We start from the raw sequence: 23,088 nt of genomic DNA on the forward strand, positions 1-23,088 counted from the left end.
ACATGAAAGTGAATGAAAGAAGAAAATCGAAAAAAGTCAATGAAAAAATCATCATGGAGAAGAAAGCTATGATTCTGTTTTATGATATTGAATGCACACAAGATACGAAAATAGAAGACGAGGACGCAAACATATATGAACACATACCTAATGTCTTGGTTAGTCAACATGTATGCTACCAATGTTATGAAGATAACAACATCAAGAATGATTGTGTCATTTGTGGAAAGCGAGAAAATATTTTTGACGGAGAAAATGTAATAGAAGATTTTCTAAAACATCTTCAACAACGTCGACCAAACATTAAATCAGTAATCTGTGTTGCCCATAATTCAAAGGGATATGACGCACATTTCATCATTAAGACCATGGTTGAGAAGATGAATTGGACTCCAGAAGTAATCATGAATGGAGCAAAAATTCTCTCTCTTAAAATAGAAAACGTAACCTTCATCGATTCACTAAGCTTTCTTCCTATGCCCTTAAGTAAATTAAGTGGTGCATTTGGGCTTCAATCGTGCAAAGGATATTTCCCACACTTCTTTAATCGACGTGAGAACCAAACCTATGAAGGGCCGCTTCCAGACATTAAATATTATGGAGCAGATACTATGAAAGTAGACGAAAGACGCAAGTTTCTCGAATGGTATACCGAACATCAAAACGACACCTTTAAAATGAAAGAAGAACTCATCAAGTATTGTGTACAGGATGTCGAAGTATTACGTCAAGCCTGTATTTCCTTTATGAATACATTTGAATCTGAAACTAATGTCAATCCCCTACTTGAATGTATTACAATTGCCAGTGCATGTAATTTGGTATATCGTAGAAATTTCTTAAAGGAAAATACAATTGGTATCATACCAAAGAACGGATATCGATGGAGAGATGTACAATCAATTGAAGCAGTACAATGGATAGCTTGGGAAGAAAAAACCAGAAACATCCAAATTACCAATGCTGCACGTAGTAAGGAAAAACGAATAGCATCAATGAAAGTAGATGGTGTATGGACAGAACCCAATACAGGAAAAATTCACGTGTGGGAGTATGAGGGATGCTGGACGCATGGTTGTATCAAGTGTTACCCTAACGACAGAGATAAACACATCTATAACAATGCTACAGATACCATGGAATTTCGATATGAAGCAACAAAGAAGAAAATCCAAAAATTAAAAGATTTTGGCTGTGAAGTGCATGAAATATGGGGTTGTGAATTTAAAAAACAATTGGCAGGAAATGAAGAGATGAAGAAGTATGTTAGTAATCATCCGTATACAAAGAAATCACCTTTAAATCCTCGTGACGCTTTTTATGGAGGACGTGTGAATGCCATACGTCTGTATCATAAAGCACAAGAATCTGAAGGAGAAACCATAAAATACAAAGATGTTATTTCATTGTACCCATTTATCTCTAAGACTAAGAAGTTTCCAATTCGTCATCCTACTATCTACCTGCCTGGAGATTCAAATATTCCCACCATTGAAGAAGTAGAAGGATTAGTTAAGCTCAGTATTTTGCCTCCAAAACAACTGTTTCATCCTGTCCTCCCTTATAAAACAAATGATAGATTGATGTTTCCACTCTGCCGTACATGTTGTGATGAATTAATCCAAGCACCTTGTAATCACAACGATGAAGACCGAGTGCTACATGGAACATGGGTAGCAGATGAAGTAAGAAAGGCATTAGAAAAAGGATATAAAATAATAGATATTCATGAAATATGGGCATATGACGTTGTTCAATATGATGAAAAAACAAAAAGTGGCGGCTTATTTGCAGAATACATAAACACCTTCCTGAAAGCAAAAACAGAAGCTAGTGGATGGCCATCATGGTGTGAAACAGATGAATTAAAGAAGAAGTACATTCAGCAATTTTATGAAAAGGAAGGAATACGTCTAGATGAGAACAAAATTAAACATAATCCAGCACTTAGAAGTTTAGCTAAATTAATGCTAAATTCATTTTGGGGAAAATTTGGTCAACGTGAGAACATGGGTCATGTCAGCATTATTAATGAACCCAAGGATTTATATGAGAAATTAACATCTCATGATATAGATGTTCATCAAATATTTCCAGTAAATGATGACATGTTATATGTATATTGGCAATACACCGATGACGTTCCTGTTTCACTACCAACAGTAAATGTTGTCATAGCCGCATACACAACAGCACAAGCAAGATTAGAATTGTACAAATATTTAGATCAACTACAAGAAAGAGTATTATATTTTGATACTGATTCCGTCATTTATACGCAAAAACCTGATGAAAGTACAATTCCAACTGGTGACTTTTTAGGCGATTTAACAAATGAAGTCCTCGAATATGGTAAAGAAGCCTATATTTCAGAATATGTATCGGCGGGTCCGAAGAATTACAGCTTACGTATTTTTGATCCCATCACGAAGAAGGAGTTTCAAGTATGCAAGATACGAGGCTTTTCATTAAACTATGAATCTTCAAAACACCTAAATTTTGATGTAATGAAGAAAATGATAGTAGATAATGAAGAGGATGCAGAAGAAGAGGAAGAATCTCGTCCTACTGAAGTAAAAATTACCAATGAGAAAAAAATTTGCCGCAGGAAAGACCATACTATCGTCAGCATGCCCGAAACAAAAATTTATAAGATAAATTATATTAAACGACGTAGAATACCAAATTCATATGATACTCTTCCATATGGCTACACTACTTCCAACAAAAGAAGAAGAGAAATGTAATAAGGCCCTTTATAAATATACGTATAAGGAAAGAATGATCATACTCTTTAACATGGACACGACGTGGAAACACCCCTTTTCATGTATTGTTGCCGGACCAAGTGGATGTGGAAAAACTTCCTTTGTAATACGATTCCTGTCCAATTTACCACGTATGGTTAATACATCGTTTCGACATATTTATTGGTACTATGCAGAATGGCAAAATGCATACAGAGAAATTTCGACAAAAGTACAATTTATTGAAGGGCTACCTCGAACAAAAGACTTTTTACCTGAAACTGGACCACACCTTATTATTATTGATGATCAAATGTGTGAAGTGAACCGCAATATAGTTGATTTCTTTACAAAGGGTTCTCATCATAGAAATCTTAGTGTACTATTTATTACACAAAACATATTTCATCAGGGAAAAGGAAGCAGAGATATGAGTTTGAATTGTTCTTATCTCGTATTATTTAAAAATCCAAGAGATAAATCACAAATTAAACATTTGAGTTATCAATTAACTCCTGAGAATCCAAAATTTCTTCAAGAAAGTTTCAACGACGCAACAAAGTTACCATATGGATATTTCTTTATTGATTTAAAACAGGATACGCCAGATGAACTTCGTTTTCAAACAAATATCTTTCCTGATGATATTTGTCATTACGTTTATGTTCCATCGAAATAGAAGAAGAAGATGTGTTTATAATGTTTGTTTTAAACTGTGTTTCTTCATTCTGACAATATGTCTCCAAGAGTAAAACACGGAGATCTTCTTCGTACGCTGAGCAAAGCAAATCCTAAATTACGTAAAGCTATACTGGCCAATGCAGACTCTTCAGTGATTCGAAGTATTTGTGAATGTTGTTATAATGTATTAAAAGGGAATGTACCTCTTACAAAGACACAGAAAGCAAGATTAAAGCGATACAAGAGGACGCTTCGATATCTTGTGAAGAAAGGAAACTCCATCCAAAAGAAGAAGAAGCATTTATTAGTGCAGCAGCAGGGTGGATTCCTACCGGCATTATTAGCTCCTATTTTAACTGGTGCATTATCAAGTTTACTATTCCGTTAGTACAATGGAACACGCAAAGAAGATGATTTTAGTTCCACCTGAAGTTCTGAATCGTATACAAACACCAACATCATCATCATCATCAGCCCTGGAGAAACGTGAATCTAATTTGGATCAAGAAATGCAAGAGATTTTACAGTTATCATCGCTTAGTGATGAAGAAAAGTGGAATCAGTATAATAATATTCTTCAAAAATATTTACATTTAATACGAAAACAAGAAGAACCTGTGACACTTTCAATTACGTCAACTAAATCAGAGAAGCCTGAAGTAGAAGAAGAAATATTATTATCTATACCCAAAATGTTTCGTAAAAGAGCTGAATTACTACTACATAGAATGAAACATGATGATAATATAACGTGGGATAATAAAGGAACTGTTTACATCAGAGGTGATAAACTAGAAGGATCTCACATTGTAGATTTAATTTCTGATGTGTCGCGACCCCGGAAACACACAAATCCACCGGGATGGGAGAAATTTTGTAATTATTTATCTTCTAATAACACACCTCAAGAACTTATTGGAAATCCAAAACGTTTGTCATATATTTTACGACGAACTAAAGCATCGCCAACAGCATCATCGTCAAGGGAAAAAATACCTCTGAAATCGTTTGCAGAAGACGACGAAGAAGCAGAAGAAGAAGAAGAAGAAAAGGAAAAAGTAATTTCTCCTATAAGGAAAAGGAAACGTGCCTCTAAACGTCCAGTATGGTCAAGGTGGAAACCGTAAACAAACAGTTAAGCAAGATTTACTACAACCCTTCACATCCTGCCTCGTTTTCAACTGTTAAAAAATTGTGGATAGCTTCAAAGAAGAAAATTCCTATACATTGTATAAGAAGATGGTTACTGCAACAAACAACATATACGTTACACAAACCTGTACGTCGTCGTTTTAAAAGAGATTTCTATGTAGTGAATAACATTGATGATGAGTGGGAAAGTGATATTAATGATCTTCAATCTCTTCATAAATTTAATGATGGGTATCGTTATATTCTTACAGTGATAGATGTGTTCAGTCGATATGCATGGGCTGTGCCATTAAAATCTAAAAGTACAAATGATGTCTTAAAAGCAATGCAAATTGTGTTCAAAGACAGAAAACCAATTACATTCCGAACAGATAAAGGAAGTGAGTTTACTAATAAAACAATACAGAAGTACTTAGTGCACAACAAAATAAAACATATTACAACTAAAAATCCTGATATAAAAGCTAGTATTGTAGAACGTTTTAACAGAACTCTAAAAGAAAAAATGTGGAAGTATTTTACATAGTATCAAACGTATAATTATTTAAATGTATTACCTCTTCTTGTGAAATCATACAATGAAGGTTATCATTCAAGTATAAAGATGTCACCTGCAAATGTTTCTCAAAATAACCTATTACAAGTATGGCATAATCAATATGATAATAAAATAAAGAAGAAGAAGAAGAAGAATCCAAATTTCTCAAAACATCTTAAGATTAGTGATACAGTACGAATTAGTAAAACTAAACGTACATTTGATAAAGGATATATGCAAAATTGGACTTGGGAAATATTTAAAGTGAAGAAGATAATACCAAGAGATCCACCTGTTTATGAAATTGAAGATTTAAACAAGGAACCACTGGATGGATTATTTTACAGAGAGGAATTACAACCTGTGACGTTATCAAAGACATTTTACATAGATAAAATCATACGTACAAGAAGAAAAGGCAGCAGAAAAGAATATCTTGTTCATTGGAAAGGATATCCTTCTTCTTTCGATTCCTGGATACCTGCATCATCCGTAAAGAAGATCGAGAAGTACAATGGAACCTGATGGAGATTTTTACGTTACGCTTCCCAGTAATAGTTCTATGGAATATTTTCCTGACAACACCTTAACATCATACACTACGAAACTTCATCAAAGAATGGAATTCCATGAAAAGTGGGAAGTGGCTATTGTTGAAATTCATTATCCTCATTCAATATTAAATATTAATGACGAAAATAATAAAATTTTTTACAAACCTGCAAAAAGTGATGAATGGAAATTTATAACTATTCCTGTACGTTATTACACTGACATATCAGAATTGATAAAGATAATAAATACGTACAACAGATTCACAAATTTACATATTTCTTATACTCGTGAGAGTAATACCTGTTTTATACGACGTCTTCATAAAGACATAGATGTAGACGTTGCATTATCACCAAGTGTTAGTGCGATGTTGGGGTTTGATCCAAGCGTTGATTTAAAGGATATGCAACAAGGCCAAAGCATTCCAAATTTACGTTTAGGACTTCCATCTACAATGTATGTGTATTGTGATATAATTCAATCTGTATTTGTTGGAGATACAGTAGCACCATTATTACGTATCATAAATATGAATCCTGTGAATCATACATTTGGAAGTAGTGTTATAGAAATTTTTAATCCTCCACATTATGTGCCTATAGAGAAGATGCATTTTGAACACATCAAAATAGATATAAGAGATAGTACAGGCTCTCCACTGGCATTCACTTTCGGAACTGTATGCGTTAAACTACATTTTCGACCAGTGCGTCAACATCGACAAATATGAATAATCCATATTTACAATATTATCAAAAACAAGCTCTTTCTGGAACTGGAAACGTTTATGTTGGCTCCCCTTATCAAGTTGGACATGGTATTGGAAGTTTCCTTGGAGGATTATTTCGTTCTGTCATGCCACTAGTAAAACAAGGAGCTAAAACAGTAGGAAAGGAATTATTAAAATCTGGAGCAAACGTTATTACTGATGTCATCATCGACAATCAACCTATTAACGAATCCTTTCATCAACGAATGGGTGAAGCGAGATCCGTCTTGCAAGACAAAGCAAAAAATAAACTGAAATCTATGCTAGGATCTGGATATCAACGAAGGAAAAGAAGAATTACACATCATTCCATCTTTAACCCTTCACCATTACACATCATCAAGCGCAAGAAGAAGAAGGGCAAGAGGAAACGTACACAGAAAACAAAGAAAAATCAGTCTTATAAGAAGAGGAAGTTATCACACGATATCTTTGATTAAATCATCACCATTATGGCTTTCTTACATCATCAATCCTGCGAGTGTGTAAAAAGTGAACTAGATATTTTTTCTACAAAACCAACGCAAACCAGTATATTGGATAATCATGTCGTTACATACAAACCAATCAGTTCACTAGCTGATAATGCTCCTATAGAGTTTGTCATCCCAGGAACAAGTGATGAATACATAGATCTACCACATACTCTTCTTTACATCGAAGCTCAAATCGTTAAGCCTGATGGATCAGCATTTGGTGAAAGTGATAAAGCTGTGGCTCCTATTAATGACTTTTTAAATTCTATGTTCAGTGAAGTGGAAGTGTATTTAAATAACAAACTGATTTCATTTCCATCTCATAATCATCCATATCGATCATACATTGAAAAACTGTTAAATTATGATGATTCTGCTAAAAATACTCATCTTCAATGTGCATTCTGGTTTCAAGATACTGCTGGACATATGGATGCAACATCTAGTGGTAATAAAGGATTTCAACAACGTTATGAATTAACAAAAAAAAGTGCAAAATTCGACATGCTTGGACATCTTCATTGTGATATTTTTAATCAAGATAAATTTTTAATCCAAGGAGTAGAATTACGTCTCAAGTTAATTCCTGCAAAGCCAAACTTTTGTCTCATCGCTAGTGATGCGTCTGTTGAGGCTAAAGTGAACATTTTAGACGCTGCTTTACATATTAAAAAGATTAATGTTAGTCCTACAATAAAACTAGCACATAACAAGCTTCTACAATCAACAACAGCCAAATATCCTCTCACAAGAGTGCAAATGAAGTCATTCGTCATTCCAAAGGATCTTCAATCAAAAACAATTGATAATTTATTTATGGGAGTATTACCAACTCGAGTGATTGTGGCGTTTACACAAAATGATGCCTATACAGGAACAATAACTTCAAATCCATTTCATTTCAAACATTTTGACATCAATTTCTTCTCTCTATACATTGATGGAAAACCTGTACCTTCAAAACCATTACAACCAATTTTCGAAAACAACCTCTATGTTTCCTCATATCATACCTTATTCTGTGGATCAGGCATTCACTTTTCCAATCATGGCAACAATATTCCTCGCCTTGACTTTCCTCAAGGATACACTATCTTTGTTTTCGACATTACTCAAGATGGAGAAGCCAGCGCTGTGCAGCATTGGAATCTTATACGTCATGGCTGTGTTCGTCTGGAAGTTCATTTTACGAAGCCTCTACCAGCACCTATCTCCTGCATTGTGTATGGAGAATTCCAATCTCTCTTAGAAGTGGATCATCAGAGGAACATCATCATGGATTTTTAAAGGTACGTTATTTAAATATCATATCATATATGTACATGTCTGCATTTTTATACATGATGTCCTCTACACTAGATTTATTGAATGCTTTGCAAACAAATTCTTTATTTCACAATCATTTCGTTGGCGTATATGCAGCCAATGAATTACCAGCACATGTTCCACTACCTGCAGCTATCATCATAAATACAGATCCCTCGAACAAACTTGGTACACACTGGATTTCCGTATATATTCATACTGATGGCCGTGCCCACTACTTCGATACATTTGGATTTCCTCCATATGTAATGCATCATATTCAATTTCTACGTAGAAATTCCACTTCTTATACATTTAATAATAAACAAATTCAAAGTGTAAAATCATCCCTATGTGGACATTATTCATATCTTTTCCTATGCTTCAAAGCTAAAGGAAAGTCCTTAAATGAATTTCATTACACTTTCTCATCAGCTCCAGAAAAAAATGATCGTCGTTTGCTGTATTTACTTTTACAGGTAATCATGTCTTCATTCTTCTTCTTCGTTTGTTTTGATTACTTTCTTTTCATATTATTGCAGATAGCCATTTCTTCTTCTTCTTCTTTATTATAATGTGTTTGTATGTATTATTATATGTTCATGATTATAGATAAAATAAATTTTAAGTTTGTTTTTCAATTTTTTTCATTTCAGAGAGTAAAAGATCGTCATCGTGTGTATGGACATCATCTTCAATGTAAAGATTGACTTCTATCTACGTTTCATCATCAACATCAACAGCAGTAGTATCATCAGTGAACAGTATATGGCAGTTGTGAAGTTATCAACACGTGAACAATGGAAACAAAATCTAACGTTCTTTTTAAAATGTACTATACTTACCGTCGTTTTAATTGTGTAAATATTTTCATCAACAATAAACACTTTGTATTATTTTTTCTCTTTGAAAACAAATGTTTTATTTCTTATTTTCTCCGTTTCCTAATAAATAAATATGTTTTATGATCAGCTATGTAATTAAATACACATATCATAAAACATATTTTTAAGTCATTGAATTAAAGAATTTAAAAAAAAGATTCTAAAACTGATTTTTAATTCAATGATGTAATCATATAACTACATAATAATAATAATGAATTCAAATACTTAATCAGTTATTCTTTCGTAAATTAAATCAAGTATGTGAATTCAATATTATTATTATTATGATAGGACTTTTGTTTTTTAAAATTTTAATATTAATTATTTTAATTCCTTTTTTTTAAAATTAAAAAAAAAGTCCTATCATACTTAAGACAATGTTGTATAATAATAATAATAATAATAATTTCAAATACTAATTTTTATTTTAACATTCATTTCAAGAATTTGAATTCATTATGATTATTATTATTATTATTATTATTATTATTATACGTATCACTTATAATATACGATGAAAAAAAATATGTTAGGATTTTTTCTTATAAAAAACTTTAAAATCCTAACATATTGAGGTGTATGAAACGAACACAAAACACACACACACACAAATAAAACATTTCACTTTCCACTATATATATTTTTATTACATTTAATATTACGTTGTTTCGTATACATGAAAAAAACAAATCAATTTCTTCTTCTTTATGAAGAGTCGTTCACTTCATTGATACCCTCCGAAGGTTGAGTTTCGGTTTCCCCCCACCATGGCTGTGTCGATACACTATCAAATAAATCAGCCATTATTGAATCTATAAGTTTTTGTTTGCAAAATACTTTCATTTCCAATTTTAATCGTTCACCATCAATGTTCACATCACTGTTCTTATCAAGAGAGACACTTGGAAAACTGATGTTCATACCATTAATAATACTCTGTTCATCTACACAGGTATGGATTCCGGCAAGTCCTCTGCATGTAAGACACTGCAATTGTACATGATTACGAATAGTATCTGTACACAAGTCAAAATATTCACGTAGCACAACACTACAAACTTTACTGTTTTTCACAGCATGTTCAATACATGGTAATATTTCCAAGAAATAAAGCCAATCACTTGAAGATAAGTACACAGTGTTTCGAGGAGCATGAAGTGTTCCTTTCTTCTCTAACATCACTAATTTTTCACCCATTAGTTTTCGCACCACCAGTTCGTTTTTTCGACCAAGAGATTTTATAAATGTAATTTCCACTTGAGAATTTAAATAGTCCGTAACAAATGGGGTTAAATGTACAAGTTTCTCCCACTCTGCCAAATTTAACTCCACTCCAAACACAAGTCCTTTGCCAACACGAATCACTGGTTCAAATGTATCACTATCCAGTCCGATACAAATTAATTTGGTTTTCATTGAATTAAGTCCATATTCAACATTTAACAAGTACTCTTTCTTGGTATCCATAGTTGACGCACAAGCACTCAAAGACATGTTACTCCAGTCGCTGGTCAGTACAGAATAACGACACTATGCATACAGATGACTGCGCATGCATGAAGAGGAGGGGCGAAGAGGAAAATTCATGTTTCATCTTGTTTGTACATGTCACCATACACTTACGCTGAGTAAACCAGTTCAGTAAATTCAAGATCGTGCATGTTACGTCCAGATACATTAATCTTCATTCCTTTATATATTAAACAGACATTCCCACTTTGTAAATACGTTAATAATGCACCATTATCTGCTTCCAATTTTTCAGTACAACGTCCAGGTAAAATCACTTTTTCACCTCCTTCAAATGTCACACAGGCCTTCCTACCATATACCGTTGTAATTATCTCACAGTTTACAATACGAAATGGTACTCCAATCTCCAAATCTCGCATTTTTGTAAAGGGTACCATTGATGGCTTATTAAGTTTATCTAATAAACTCATTGACGATGACATCTTTAAAATTTTTGACGTTTCTTCCTTTGCAACAGCTGCTAACAGAATGATCTACACAAGCACATACGTTCCGCTTACGTTCTTCGCAGGAGGGGTGAGGGGTTTGGGGATTCAAATTATTAGCCAATAAACGACAAGAACACGAAAAAGGCATGTTTTATCTTGTTTTTTACATCTGGTAGGCGTCCAAGACTATGAGCATAGCAACAGCAAACCAACATTTTCCCACGGGCTTCTGTGGTAACCGTAAAAGGCTATGAACATAGCAACTAAAGAGGAGTAGGGGGTGACGGGGGGTCAAATAAACCAAAATTTTCCCACGCACTTCTGTGGTAGCCGTAAAAGGCTATGACCATAGCAACTAAAGGCTTGTCGAAACTTGCCCCCGAATTCCAGGAAATGATACCGAATTCTAAGAACGGGAGGGGATCAAATTTCAGCCCAAGTGGGGTATATCTACTGCTGCAACTAAGGTAAGGTTTTGGGAATTGCATATCTTTAAGCGAATAAGGGTAGGGCTTTTTTTTTTCTTTGCGAGTTTATTTTATTCCCTTGCATTTAATATCGAGAACGGAGGAATAAAGCGCAAGAAGAAGAGATGAAAAATAGTATTCGCAGTAGTGTTGATTTTGGATGACTGTCATTCTGAATTAAAAAGAACATAAAATAGACTAGTAGATTATTAGTTGAATTATATAGCAGTTAAGAAAAAAAGAAAGCGATAATAATTTTTATAATACCTAAATAGTAGTATAAACTTAACAACCTAAATGTGGGCCTACCTTATCTGATACTGCCGCTAAATTATCATCACTTGCTGATCTCCTGAGGTTTCTTGCACTGAAAAAAAGCAAGGAATTTATTATTGAGATGTACCCTATTAAATATCTGGATTAATCTAATGTTTCTATGGAACTAATTTTAATTCTAACAATTTATCATAAATTCTCAGGCTATAATGTCTTTAATGAAGTTTATTCTTATAGTTACTAGAATATCAACAGAAAATGTTAAAATTTATAGTTGAGGACAGGTAAAGAGATTGTGGCAAACATTAATTATACCAAGACGTGATTTTTTTAAAAAAAATTTAAAATAGTAATAACTATAAGTTAATCACTATAACGGCATCAAAACTATTTTATGTTAATTATATGTAGCGCAACAGACAATTTTTCTATAGTTCGCTTAAATACATGTGAACCCATTTGAATTTACCTTAAATTTTATAATTGTTTAGGTTTATTTTTCTCGGATTTTTATTGCATCATAAATTCATTATTTATACGCATTAGCAGCTACTGATTTGGAATATGTTACACCTTTGGAAGGTATATCAAAATCTATTTTCAGATTGCGCAAGACCCATTTTACAGTTCGGAGACATTCCTGGTTAGATTGCAAATGGAAGAGCTTCCCAATTCTCTCTGACACTAGTGCAGTATTAGGGAACACGGTAGCTTAGTGGTAAATTTGATTTGATTTTAGTTTAGTGTCCCTTTTAGCAGCGATGCTATATGAAACGTGAACCTACATCTTAACGTGGGATATGAACCACATGAGCTCCCGCCGGATATCGAACCCTGGTCCTCCACGCCAAAGGCGCGTACGTTAACCGCTTAGCCATGAAGGAGCTCAGCTCAGTGGTAGAGCGCTTGTCTCTGTTTGAGGGGGTCTTTGATTCGATTCCAGGCCATGTGAGTTTGCGGTGGACAACATAGTGTGAGTGGGTATTCTTGAGGTTATCTCGTTTCCTTCTACATGCTCATTTCACCAATTTCACAATCGTTGACTTTTATTAATCATCCATGTTTTTTTCAGCCCACAGAGTATAACAGTGGACCATTAAATTAAAGGTTGAGTTGGATTAACTAGCTCAATATCGAAAATTGTTTTCCTACCGAGAATCGAACCAGCTAATATCAAAGTAATTATCCTAATTATTGCTATCATTTTCTCTCTGGCTAAATTATCAACGTTTTCGCCTTTGATGATGGGATACTTAGTTCAATTCTCTTCTAGAGTGTATATAATTACAATTTCATGTCGAGTCGCGGTGGCTCAGTGGAAGATCGTTCACTTCTGGTGCGTGGGGTCTCTGGTTTGATCCCAGCACGCGCCAAGTGAACTTTGTGGTGGACAAACACCGTGTATGTGTGTGTTCTCGGGGTTCTCACGTTCCTACTTACTTTATTCTACCATTCAATTCATTCCTCATCGTCACCGCCTCCTTTAGCCTAGCCGGCATAATCCTGGGACGTAAAATTGAAAGAATTCGTTTCATTTTACAATTTCTCGTTAAACTGTTGATTCTTGTTTGAGATAGGCTTCGTTCTGAAAAAAAAATCGAGTTAAATTTAAAAAAAAAGTAAACTAACGCACCAGACCCCATATTGATAAAAGTTCAGCATGATATTGTTCTGGAGGCTTTTCCTTTCATGTGGAAAATATAAATTCGTTTGTGAATAATTACTAGTTCTTATGATTCCTATTTCTCGTGAACCTATTGATCCATTCTTGTATGTCTTTTACTAGAGTTAAATACATATATCGATTTCTGTGGTCAATGGATAAACTCGAGACATCATTCTTGTATTGTTTGCTTACACATTTTTTATAAGTTTGTTGACTTGAATGAGTTTTTTGCGTGAGCGCTTACTATTGACATTCTCATGTACGCGAGGAAAGAACTACAAGTTTGAAAGTTTAAATACACTGCTTCAACAGTGGCAGCGGAAGTCCTTTGATGAGGAGGGTGCAACGAATTTGATCATCTATATATATAAAAGAGAACGTACAAAATCCTTTGTCCGCTCATCACGCTAATACGGCTGAACCAATTTCTTTCATTTTTGGGGGGTTATTAGGATTTGGACCCTAGATGGTTTTTATCATATCACTTTAATTTTCAATTACCAGTGTCTTGAGATAATTGACCATTCAGGTGTCCACAAATCCTTTGTTATTAGTTCATCATAGGTAAAAATAAACGTATTTATATGCAACCCGCATGACCGTGTCACTCGGCGGGTTAACATAAATGACAGGCGATATACAGCGGAAAATAGCTTGAATCTTCTGTTTAAAATTTTTTAATTGATTTGCTTATTTTTACAGACACTTTTACAATATGCCAGCACCGGGATGACCGCAGCGAAGCGGGGCGGGTTAACATAAATGACAGGCGATATAATGTTAAGATTTACTGCAATCTTCTATGGTTTTTATCATATCACTTGAAAGCGAAAAAGTAAAAATTATCTAAGTAACAAAGTTTATTGCGTTCCGGGGTGACCGCAGCGAAGCGGGGTGAACGCTGTCATATCACTTGAAAGCGAAAAAGTAAAAATTATCTAAGTAACAAAGTTTATTGCGTTCCGGGGTGACCGCAGCGAAGCGGGGTGAACGCTGCTAGTCATAAATATTCCGGGAAAGTCTATAGTTAATAATTTACGCATTTACAACAAGAATGCAAGGGTTTAATATACACAATTTCTATTATTGTCAAGTCATTAGAGCATAATAACTTCAACTGTGCGTATGATGCGAACACATGAATGAAATAAAAAATGAAATGAAATGAAATCTTTGAGTTTTACGTCCCACGCTTATGCCGGTTAGGCTAAAGGAGACGGTGATGATGAGAGATGAGTGAAATGAAGAAAGTGGGAGGAAACGGGAGAACCCCGAGAAAATCCACGAGCACGGTGTTTGTCCACCACAAAGTTCACTTGGCGGGGGCTGGGATCGAACCCGGGACCCCAAGCACCATAGGTGAACGCTCTACCACTGAGCCACAGCGCCCCCATGAATGAAATAAAATTTCCACTTGTGCATCCCATACAGTACCGGACTTACGTATATGCTAAACAAGCTATAGCTTAGAGCCCCACTCGCTTGGGGGCCCGAAAAATTAAAGAAAAAATGCCGATTGTAATGTAACATCCAAATAAAAAGAAAGCAAATAAGATAAAACTTACATACAATAATGATGTTTTGTATTGCTATGTACTATGATTTTATGAAGCAAGTAATAGGGCTCTATTTCGCAGCCTCACTTGTAATGAAGCCCCTGTTATCCAGCCCTGCTTATAATGGAGCCCTCGCTTTCCAACCCTGCTTGTAATGAGCCCTTTTTTTCATTTAGACATCCATTAGGTATATGAATTAGAATATGGCATATATTCAAACCTTACATCGGGACAGAGGCGTCATGTAGGGGGGTAAGGGAGGAGCATTTGCCCCCCCCCCGCGTTTGTGATTTATATAGATTTTATCAATAGAATAGTAGTAAGTCAGTGCAAAACGCGAAATTCTACTTATATCAAGGGGTCTTGCCTCCCTCGCTCAAGCCAAATCTGAAATGACGCTACTGAATCGGGAACATTTTGTCGTTTAAAAAACTGACGTATAAAGGAGCCTATAAAGCTTAACGTACAATGGGACCCTTTCAATAGCATAAGACCCCATCAAACGTAAATCCAGCACTGATCCCATGGTTACATCCTTTAGGCTAAAGGAAATGGACGATTAATGAAACTGTATGCTTATGGAGTATTTGGTGGAATGAGAATGCAAGAAGAAATGGAAGAACCCGGACAAAACTCACGAACATTATGCTGTCCACACAAACTTACATGGTCTGAGATCGAATCATAGACTTCAATCATCAGAAGTAAGCGCTTTACCACTGAGCTACTACGGCCTCAATAATAACACAGAATTACAGATCTAATTTCGAAGTACTATATGATAGATTAATAATCATAATATTGATATTTTATCAAATGAACATTTTTTTCTGCTTTCCTGCAAAAAAAATTTTGATATATTTGTCTCTAGGCTTTGCAAGTAGGTGTCTAAAGTGAACGCTTGCTAGTTTTTTGTCGGTTATGACACCACTGAATCAAATTATGTTATTAATTTCCATAAGAAGGTGAACCATGGAGAGAATGAGATATTCTTTTAAGCCAACAGATATTCTTTTAAAGAAAAGCAGAAACACAAAACATACATAATAAACAATAAAATGACGGAATATGATAATGTAGTGTTTCATAATTTTTTCTTGAAGTCTGAGATTCATCTCGAAAGAATATTAAAAATTTCCATCACCCATAAATATAGAGCAAATTCGTTGGTCACACCAGAAAGTTAAGTAATCTAATTAGATTCTGAAATTTAAAATCAAACATAATTCTATTTACAGAACGAATGTGATTTCCTGGTTTCTTTTGTTTTCCATAACTCGAAACATTTAATTCAATGGCGAGGTGTAATTCGAAAATCTTGAAAATGAATCAAGCCCATTTTACCTTGCTTTTCATTATTGAATCCAAGAATATATTGTAATTTAATACGTACAATAAGTGAAGAATGATAGAGCTAGTTAATGTCTAATCCAAAATTTCAGAATATTCTCATCTTTTAATACACGCATAAACTAACCATTTATCTGAAAGAGTTTAGCCTGACTGGAAAATTTCTTTACCCATCAAATATTCTATTACGATCTACCACTTGGTCGCGGCCCATTAGTTAAGAGTCACTGCACTAAAGAAAAGAGTTTATCTTACCTGTTTTTACCAACTGGTCTTGGAAGACGAGAATTTTTGCGGTTTGCGTTTGGGTCAGGTCTGGAAATAGACAAAATAATTTCATAAATACAAAGTAACTATGAATTTAAAGACATCATAATGAGTTAGAACGTTAGATGGTACTATTTCTTCTATACTGTGAAGTTTTAAAATAAAATAGCACAAATCTTTTAAAAAAATGTGTTGCTATGACAGTGTTGTAAAGAAACAAAGATTAACTAAAATAATTAAGATCGATATTAAAATATTAATGACATATTAAATTTAACGATCAATCATTGTTTGTTTTAACAATAACAATTCACCATACTGCCATTGAATGTAATTTAATATTGTAATGTCCCACGTGGTGTTGTGTATAAACAATTCTACACGCCAGTGTTTACAAACACCACCACATGGCTTTGTAACGGGATTATACGCACAAGATGGATGCACTATCGCCTGCAGACGACGGACTTCTGGCTCCTCCCACAGAGCAGCAGCTCCACCGCCACCCGAGAATCCTATAAATTTGGTGGGGGACAGCAACTAGGTACCAGTTTTCTGGTGACCCACTGATGTCCTCCTACTGTTTGCCACGGAACATTAGGAGTAACCTATCCCAAGGCCTCTAGTCTGCTACGGGACTACGCCTATCCTATCTCTTGGCTTAGTCTGCTACGGGGCTCTGTTGGCCACTTAACCATCCCTCTGCTTGCCACGGAGCATTGGGTCCCTAACTTCACTCTGCTTAGCCTGCTACGGGGCTCTATAGAGATCCTGTCTGCGACCTTACGGTCAAAGACTACCTGTAACTAACCTTACAAACTTAAAGAGATTATTTGTATAGTGTTTTGTAAAGCTTTTTATAGTGGAATTTTTATAATAAAAGCCAGTAGTGCGAGTCAATTCTGGACGCTCTTTTTATTGACGCTCTATCTACTATCTATATGGGACAAAATTTTACAATATCGTTGTCTTGGCAACACATTACTGGACATTAAAAATGCAATATGACAGACATTAAATTGGTTAGAAGGACAGTTCCACGACGGACCATCTGAGCGGGGACACAATATGGAAACTGTAACCATAGGCGTGCCAGAGAGTTATACTTTAGTAATGGCATGGTTTTGCGTGACTTGTGTCTCGACAATCTATCATTACTACTTCAATGTCGAATGTGGCAGTAATTCTAGCAATTTTCGCCCTTGACCCCGAAATAATTGTGGCATATTAAGACTGTGGGTTATTCTTCCATGACATTGGTACCTGTGTTAGTACAATATAGCAGTATGACATCGATGATTCCAGGAAAGCGTACGATGGCGTACGGGATCCCAATGGTCACAGTATACCAAGAACTGAGAGGACATATTGCTTACGCGCATGGCTATGATGAATGAGATACCGTAGCCAGATACCGAACACTAGATCACGCGTATGGGGTTGTTGCACAGCGATCAGTGCTCCATGAAAGTTCGATGTAATCTGACTGGATGGTACTTCTTTATACGGTGTGTATTGCTGTAGCTTCCTAAGAATATGCAACATGTAGTTCTGAGGCTGCAATATCGTGCGCAAAAAAAGTTGAATAGCACACATCCTCTTCTCCCCCATTTGCATCTAATACGCATTTAAAGAATCTTTGACAGCTAATGATACATCGATATTTGGTCACTGAAACAAGTCACGCCATCATCCATGAAGTGTAAGATGATGTTGTCGATTTACTGCAGATCCTACATGAAGCTACTTTCTAACAGGATAACGTATGACCACATGAGGCATGCAACATTCTATACAGCACTTCCTGGATGGCAGCGTGATTTGTTGTATCACTGTTAAATCTTGTTGTGTCAGCCGTTCTGGATCCACATACCAATCACCTCTGTCTGCCGTGCATCGTATATAGCAGTCAGTGTAATCATGTCACACTTCTCAGTATTTGAGGTTCCCTCATTTTGTTGTCGGTGTTACATTTTTAATGTCCAGCAGTACACGCGTCAATGATTCACTATCATTTCACTAAAATATCTTAGCTCATAAGTGCAGTAAAACAAATAACTTTTTAAAGGTTCTACACTGGACACAGCATATTGATTGCTGATAAATATGAAAACAGTGACCTTTTTATGTTGAAGTAGTGAACTTTAAAACTTGTATATTTAGTCGTACTGGCCTTTTCTCATCCTTCGTAAAACATTATATTAATATTCCCCTTAATGTATATTAAGCAATAGTGAAAGGACCGCCAGCCAGACCCGTAGCCAGCCCAAAAATTTAGGAAGGGGGCGATCGAAGTTTGGGGGAGCTGATCCAACCAGATTATAGTTCATTACCATATTATAGTTCACTTTTAAGCCTACCATGAATATTTTAGGAGGCGCCAGTAAAAAATTATGGGAGGTTGGCCCCCTAGACCCCCCTAGATACGGACCTGCTGCCAGCAATAACAATACTTGTATAAACAGTCTCCTATTACATAAGAAGCAAGGAAATTTTGATTATACTATTTTGGCTGTAGTCACTTAAAAGCATATTCTAAATATTGCTTGTTTGTGAGTGCATAAGGCAACGACATTTTTGTAGAAGAATTTAACGAATAAGATGCCAACCAACAATATCACACGTAAGTTCCATGGGCAACACACCAGGCGACCATGCAGGCCAGAGAGGTAGTAGTACTGTCGTTCTTGGAAGAAAGCTTGTACATTCCGGGATATATGTGGTCAGGCATTCTCTTTTTGAAATATTATGTCCAAAACTGTCTGAAGAAAGAGTATGGCATCGGGCTCTAGAATTTTCCTGATGTAGTTATGCACTGGTAATATTAACCTTAATATCTAGGAGCCGAGATTGTGTGTTCTACCCAATGGTGACCCACACTATCACATCTACTGTCTGTGATTATCAACAATACAAGTTGATATGTAGATTGCGCTTACCACGGTAGCGTTGCACACGTATGCGGTCGTAACGGGATAAGTTGAAGCAGAATCGTGCGACATTGTTCATGCGCTCATTATAGCTTGAGGCATTTGTAGTTCCGAGCAAATGCATTTCACTTGTTCAGCGTTCAGCAGATACAGTCGAATTGTCGATGAAGACAAGTGCAAAGCTGTTACCGTACTCCACTTTAGACCTAACACTAACACTATTGACGATACTATACGGTCCGTCACGGGCATGCGAACAAGATGACTGTCATTACAAGATGAGATCAGATTGCTCGATTGTCGCTGTGTACAATTTGTTTCTGTTTATTGATTCCACACACGCATCGTTATCCCACGTGGGCGATAGAATCAGCCGACCATATAGGCTAGAGAAATAAACGTAGCGTCTTTCCTTGATGAGAACTTGCACATTTCAGAATATATGTAGTCAGGCACTGTCCTTTTGAAATATGACATCCAAAATTGTCTTAATAAAGGTCCTCGGTCCTCTAGCATTTCCCTGGTGTAGCCGTCATTGGTGTATCTAGAATATATGACTAAGATTGTTGCACACTCTATAGATGAACGAGAAGACGCCTTCCCGTAGATCAACCAAACCGTCTCATTCGAACGCAGTTGTCTGCTTATATCACGTCTTTTACGCTGACGAAGCAGAGTAATGTTTAACATGCTCAATTGTCCATGTTACACTACCTGAGTGTTGCGTAAACCGTTCTCTCACAGTATTACTCCACATATTAAAATAAGGATGTTGCTGAGAGCACGCTATGCTGCTAAAATAGCAATCATTCGTACATCATACCCTGCCGTTCAAGTTCCATGAGTCTGGAGAGATTTATCCATTCCTTTTCTTGTGTTACGATTTGCACAAATAGCAACGCAAATTTATTTTAAAAACATGAGTGTCATACATAGTTACTTTATAACCGTCTCAGGAAAACATTTCTTTTCCTTTTTCTAAACAGCGTAGTAGTTAAGCGTTTTCAATACTGTTAGAAATTAAATAGCATATATAAATAGTGGTCACTGCAAAGATATTCGAATAAAAATACGTTATGTGGTGGGATTATTAAACACTCACAAAACATGAATACGCAAAGCAGGGTATAGCTAATAAACGAAATTGATGGTGCTACAAGCACACCTATCTTCAAAAATTTACATCATGTAATTAAGCTTAAATGCGAACTAAACATCTCCAAATTGAGCCATAGTAACTATGTTTCGTAACATGACGTTTACATTCGAGTAATTAATAAACTGAAATTGTTACGAAATAAGATCATATAAACCATCACATACCTTCTAAATTTAGGCACTGGAGTAGCCCCTGGAATGGGAGGAAACAGCACCGCTCCTGATGACGTTGACTGAAGAGAATTCGGTTGAGAAACGTTTCTGAAAAAAAGATAAACGGGAAATAAAAATGACTGCAACAAAAGTAACAACAGAACATTTAAAAAAAACTAAGCTCGTCATCAATTTTTATTTTTGGGAACGATAATACGACACTGAGGTATGAACCAGTAGTGAAATACGCTTTTTTTGTGTGTGTGGAAGTAGCAAATGGTGCTATACTATAGCGTTATTAATTAAACATAGGCAAAAGAATGAAAGCTGATTTTAAAAGAATAGTCCATTTGTATCTTACAGTAAAAGTTACTCTTATTAGGGGCGCAGAGGAACAAGTTTCCTTCCAGGAATCTAAACTGGTACACTACTTGCTAAAGACCATACTCTGTATGAAAGTGACGTGTAATTGCTCCAGTGGGGGCGGGGACGGTTGGACAACTCGAGGGGATGCTTTACCCCAGCGGAAGTATCCCCAAAAGAAACAAACTGCAGGAGAAACACACAAAAATTCCCTGTGTCGATATGTTGAATAGGATGGCCTCTAATCCTCTTCACATATCGGAAAAACGGATGGACATCCAGGAGCTACTTCTGTCTCGGCAGAGCGTATGAAATGCGTAAACCTGTTCAAATTTCGAATTCTATTTTCCCACAATGACAGAACTTTTTCATTCCTAATGCCAGTCAAAGCTGTTAAAAATTCTACAGAATGCTCCATGCTAGAAGAGATTGGGGATATATATTTTTCATATTGCTAACTGAAACTTTTACATCACATACATAGTTATTTGCAGCAATACAGGAATTTAAACACAAACCAACTATTTGCTGAGCAATATTGATATTTAAAAAACTACATACGTATGTAGTTTTTCAATGTGAATATATTGTTTTGCTCAGCAAATTGTTTGTGTTTATTTATATACAAAGCAAATCTTCTACTTGTGGGAAATGTTACAGGAATTCAGGGTAAGTAAGAAGGAACTGTCTGTTTTCAAATATTTATGTCTCATAAAGTACGTAAATTTTACAATAATATTTAAGTTATTTTGCTATATCCTGCAGGCCATTATTTATTCCGTTTTTGTTTCATGTTTTATATGTTAAGGTTGCTAAATCTACTAACAATTGAAGGGAGAGTTAATACTTCTGCGAGATATGCGATATTGCAGTATGTTGTCCAGTTAGGACGTTGGTAGAAGAACCTCCATAGTAGGCATGTTCTTCTGGATGCAAAAGTACTTGAAAATCTGGGCTAGAAGTTAATTATTACCTTTAATGGAGTGGAAATCCAGAGAAGTATACTAAGTGCTCACTGAAATGCGACCATCCCGACTGATAGTATTGCAGAGAAGGAATACACTCGAGGCTACAAGCTCATTGTTATAATGGAAGGTGGGCAGGATTTATCCGCATTACAATAGGACATGATCGTGGGTATCTGATAAATGAGTGCGTCAATACCCTGACAGCGATATTTGTCGGATGCGCCCGTTCCTGTGTAGTGAAGGTGTACATACACGGAGTGGGAAGAAAATGGAGTAATGGTATCCAAGAAACGGAACTTCAGGGGCGTGCGGAGGTTCAAAACGTGGGGCAAGCGTCGCGTCAAACAGCTCATGACAGCAAACAAACGATAAGTGTCCGGGAATTATGTGACCAATACAATGGTTGATGCACAACACCCATATCCCACGCAACTATACGGCGTAAACTGGCATGTATGAAATTCCACAGCAGACGACACACTTGTCTCTCAATCCTTACGACTCGTCACCTCCGAGTTCGACGCGCTTGGGCACAAGAACACGCTAATTGGACAGTGGAAGGTTGGAAAAAGGCGTGTTTGTTCAATAAATCACGGTTTGTGCTACTTCTTCGGATAGGCGTGTGCATGTATGGCGCCAACAGCAAGAAGCTGTGGACTTCCCGTGAATGGTGCTTACGAATAGCCAGATGGGGTGGCTATTTGTTTTGAGGATGCTTCTGTTGGCATGGACTGGGACCGTTGGTGTGCATGGACCACAGTCAGACATCAGTTGTGTACCTACAGGTATTACAGGATCACGTACATCCTATAACACTTCTACCCATACGAAGACAACATTTTCAGGACGATAATGCACGGTGC

The 23,088-nt window shown here is 35.9% G+C and overlaps 2 protein-coding genes across 3 annotated transcripts in view; one reads left to right on the forward strand and one right to left on the reverse strand.

Annotated features, from left to right (window-relative positions):
• LOC145663741 (kinesin-like protein KIF19) overlaps positions 1-23,088 on the reverse strand; it is a 278,291-nt gene that overhangs the window by 30,004 nt on the left and 225,199 nt on the right. For both annotated transcript variants that reach the window (XM_081729824.1, XM_081729825.1), the window contains 3 exons: positions 20,907-21,002; positions 16,642-16,701; positions 11,848-11,905 (listed from right to left, as the gene is read on the reverse strand). In XM_081729824.1, the coding sequence (XP_081585950.1) occupies positions 11,848-11,905; positions 16,642-16,701; positions 20,907-21,002 (214 nt within the window). The remainder of the gene's footprint in view (positions 1-11,847; positions 11,906-16,641; positions 16,702-20,906; positions 21,003-23,088) is intronic.
• LOC145663740 (uncharacterized protein F54H12.2-like) lies at positions 6,536-9,161 on the forward strand. The gene is made up of 2 exons (XM_081729823.1): positions 6,536-8,207; positions 8,880-9,161. Exon 1 carries the CDS (start codon positions 6,895-6,897, stop codon positions 8,203-8,205), a length of 1,311 nt encoding a protein of 436 aa, XP_081585949.1. The 5' UTR covers positions 6,536-6,894; the 3' UTR covers positions 8,206-8,207; positions 8,880-9,161.

This window comes from Thermobia domestica, chromosome 11 (genome assembly GCF_964235325.1).
Source record: "Thermobia domestica chromosome 11, izTheDome1.hap1.1, whole genome shotgun sequence".
In the NCBI taxonomy this organism is placed as follows: Eukaryota; Metazoa; Arthropoda; class Insecta; order Zygentoma; family Lepismatidae; genus Thermobia; species Thermobia domestica.

What these genes read in the sequence shown, in the direction of transcription:
- LOC145663740 (XM_081729823.1), top strand. Translation starts at nt 6,895, where the DNA reads ATGGCTTTCTTACATCATCAATCCTGCGAGTGTGTAAAAAGTGAACTA.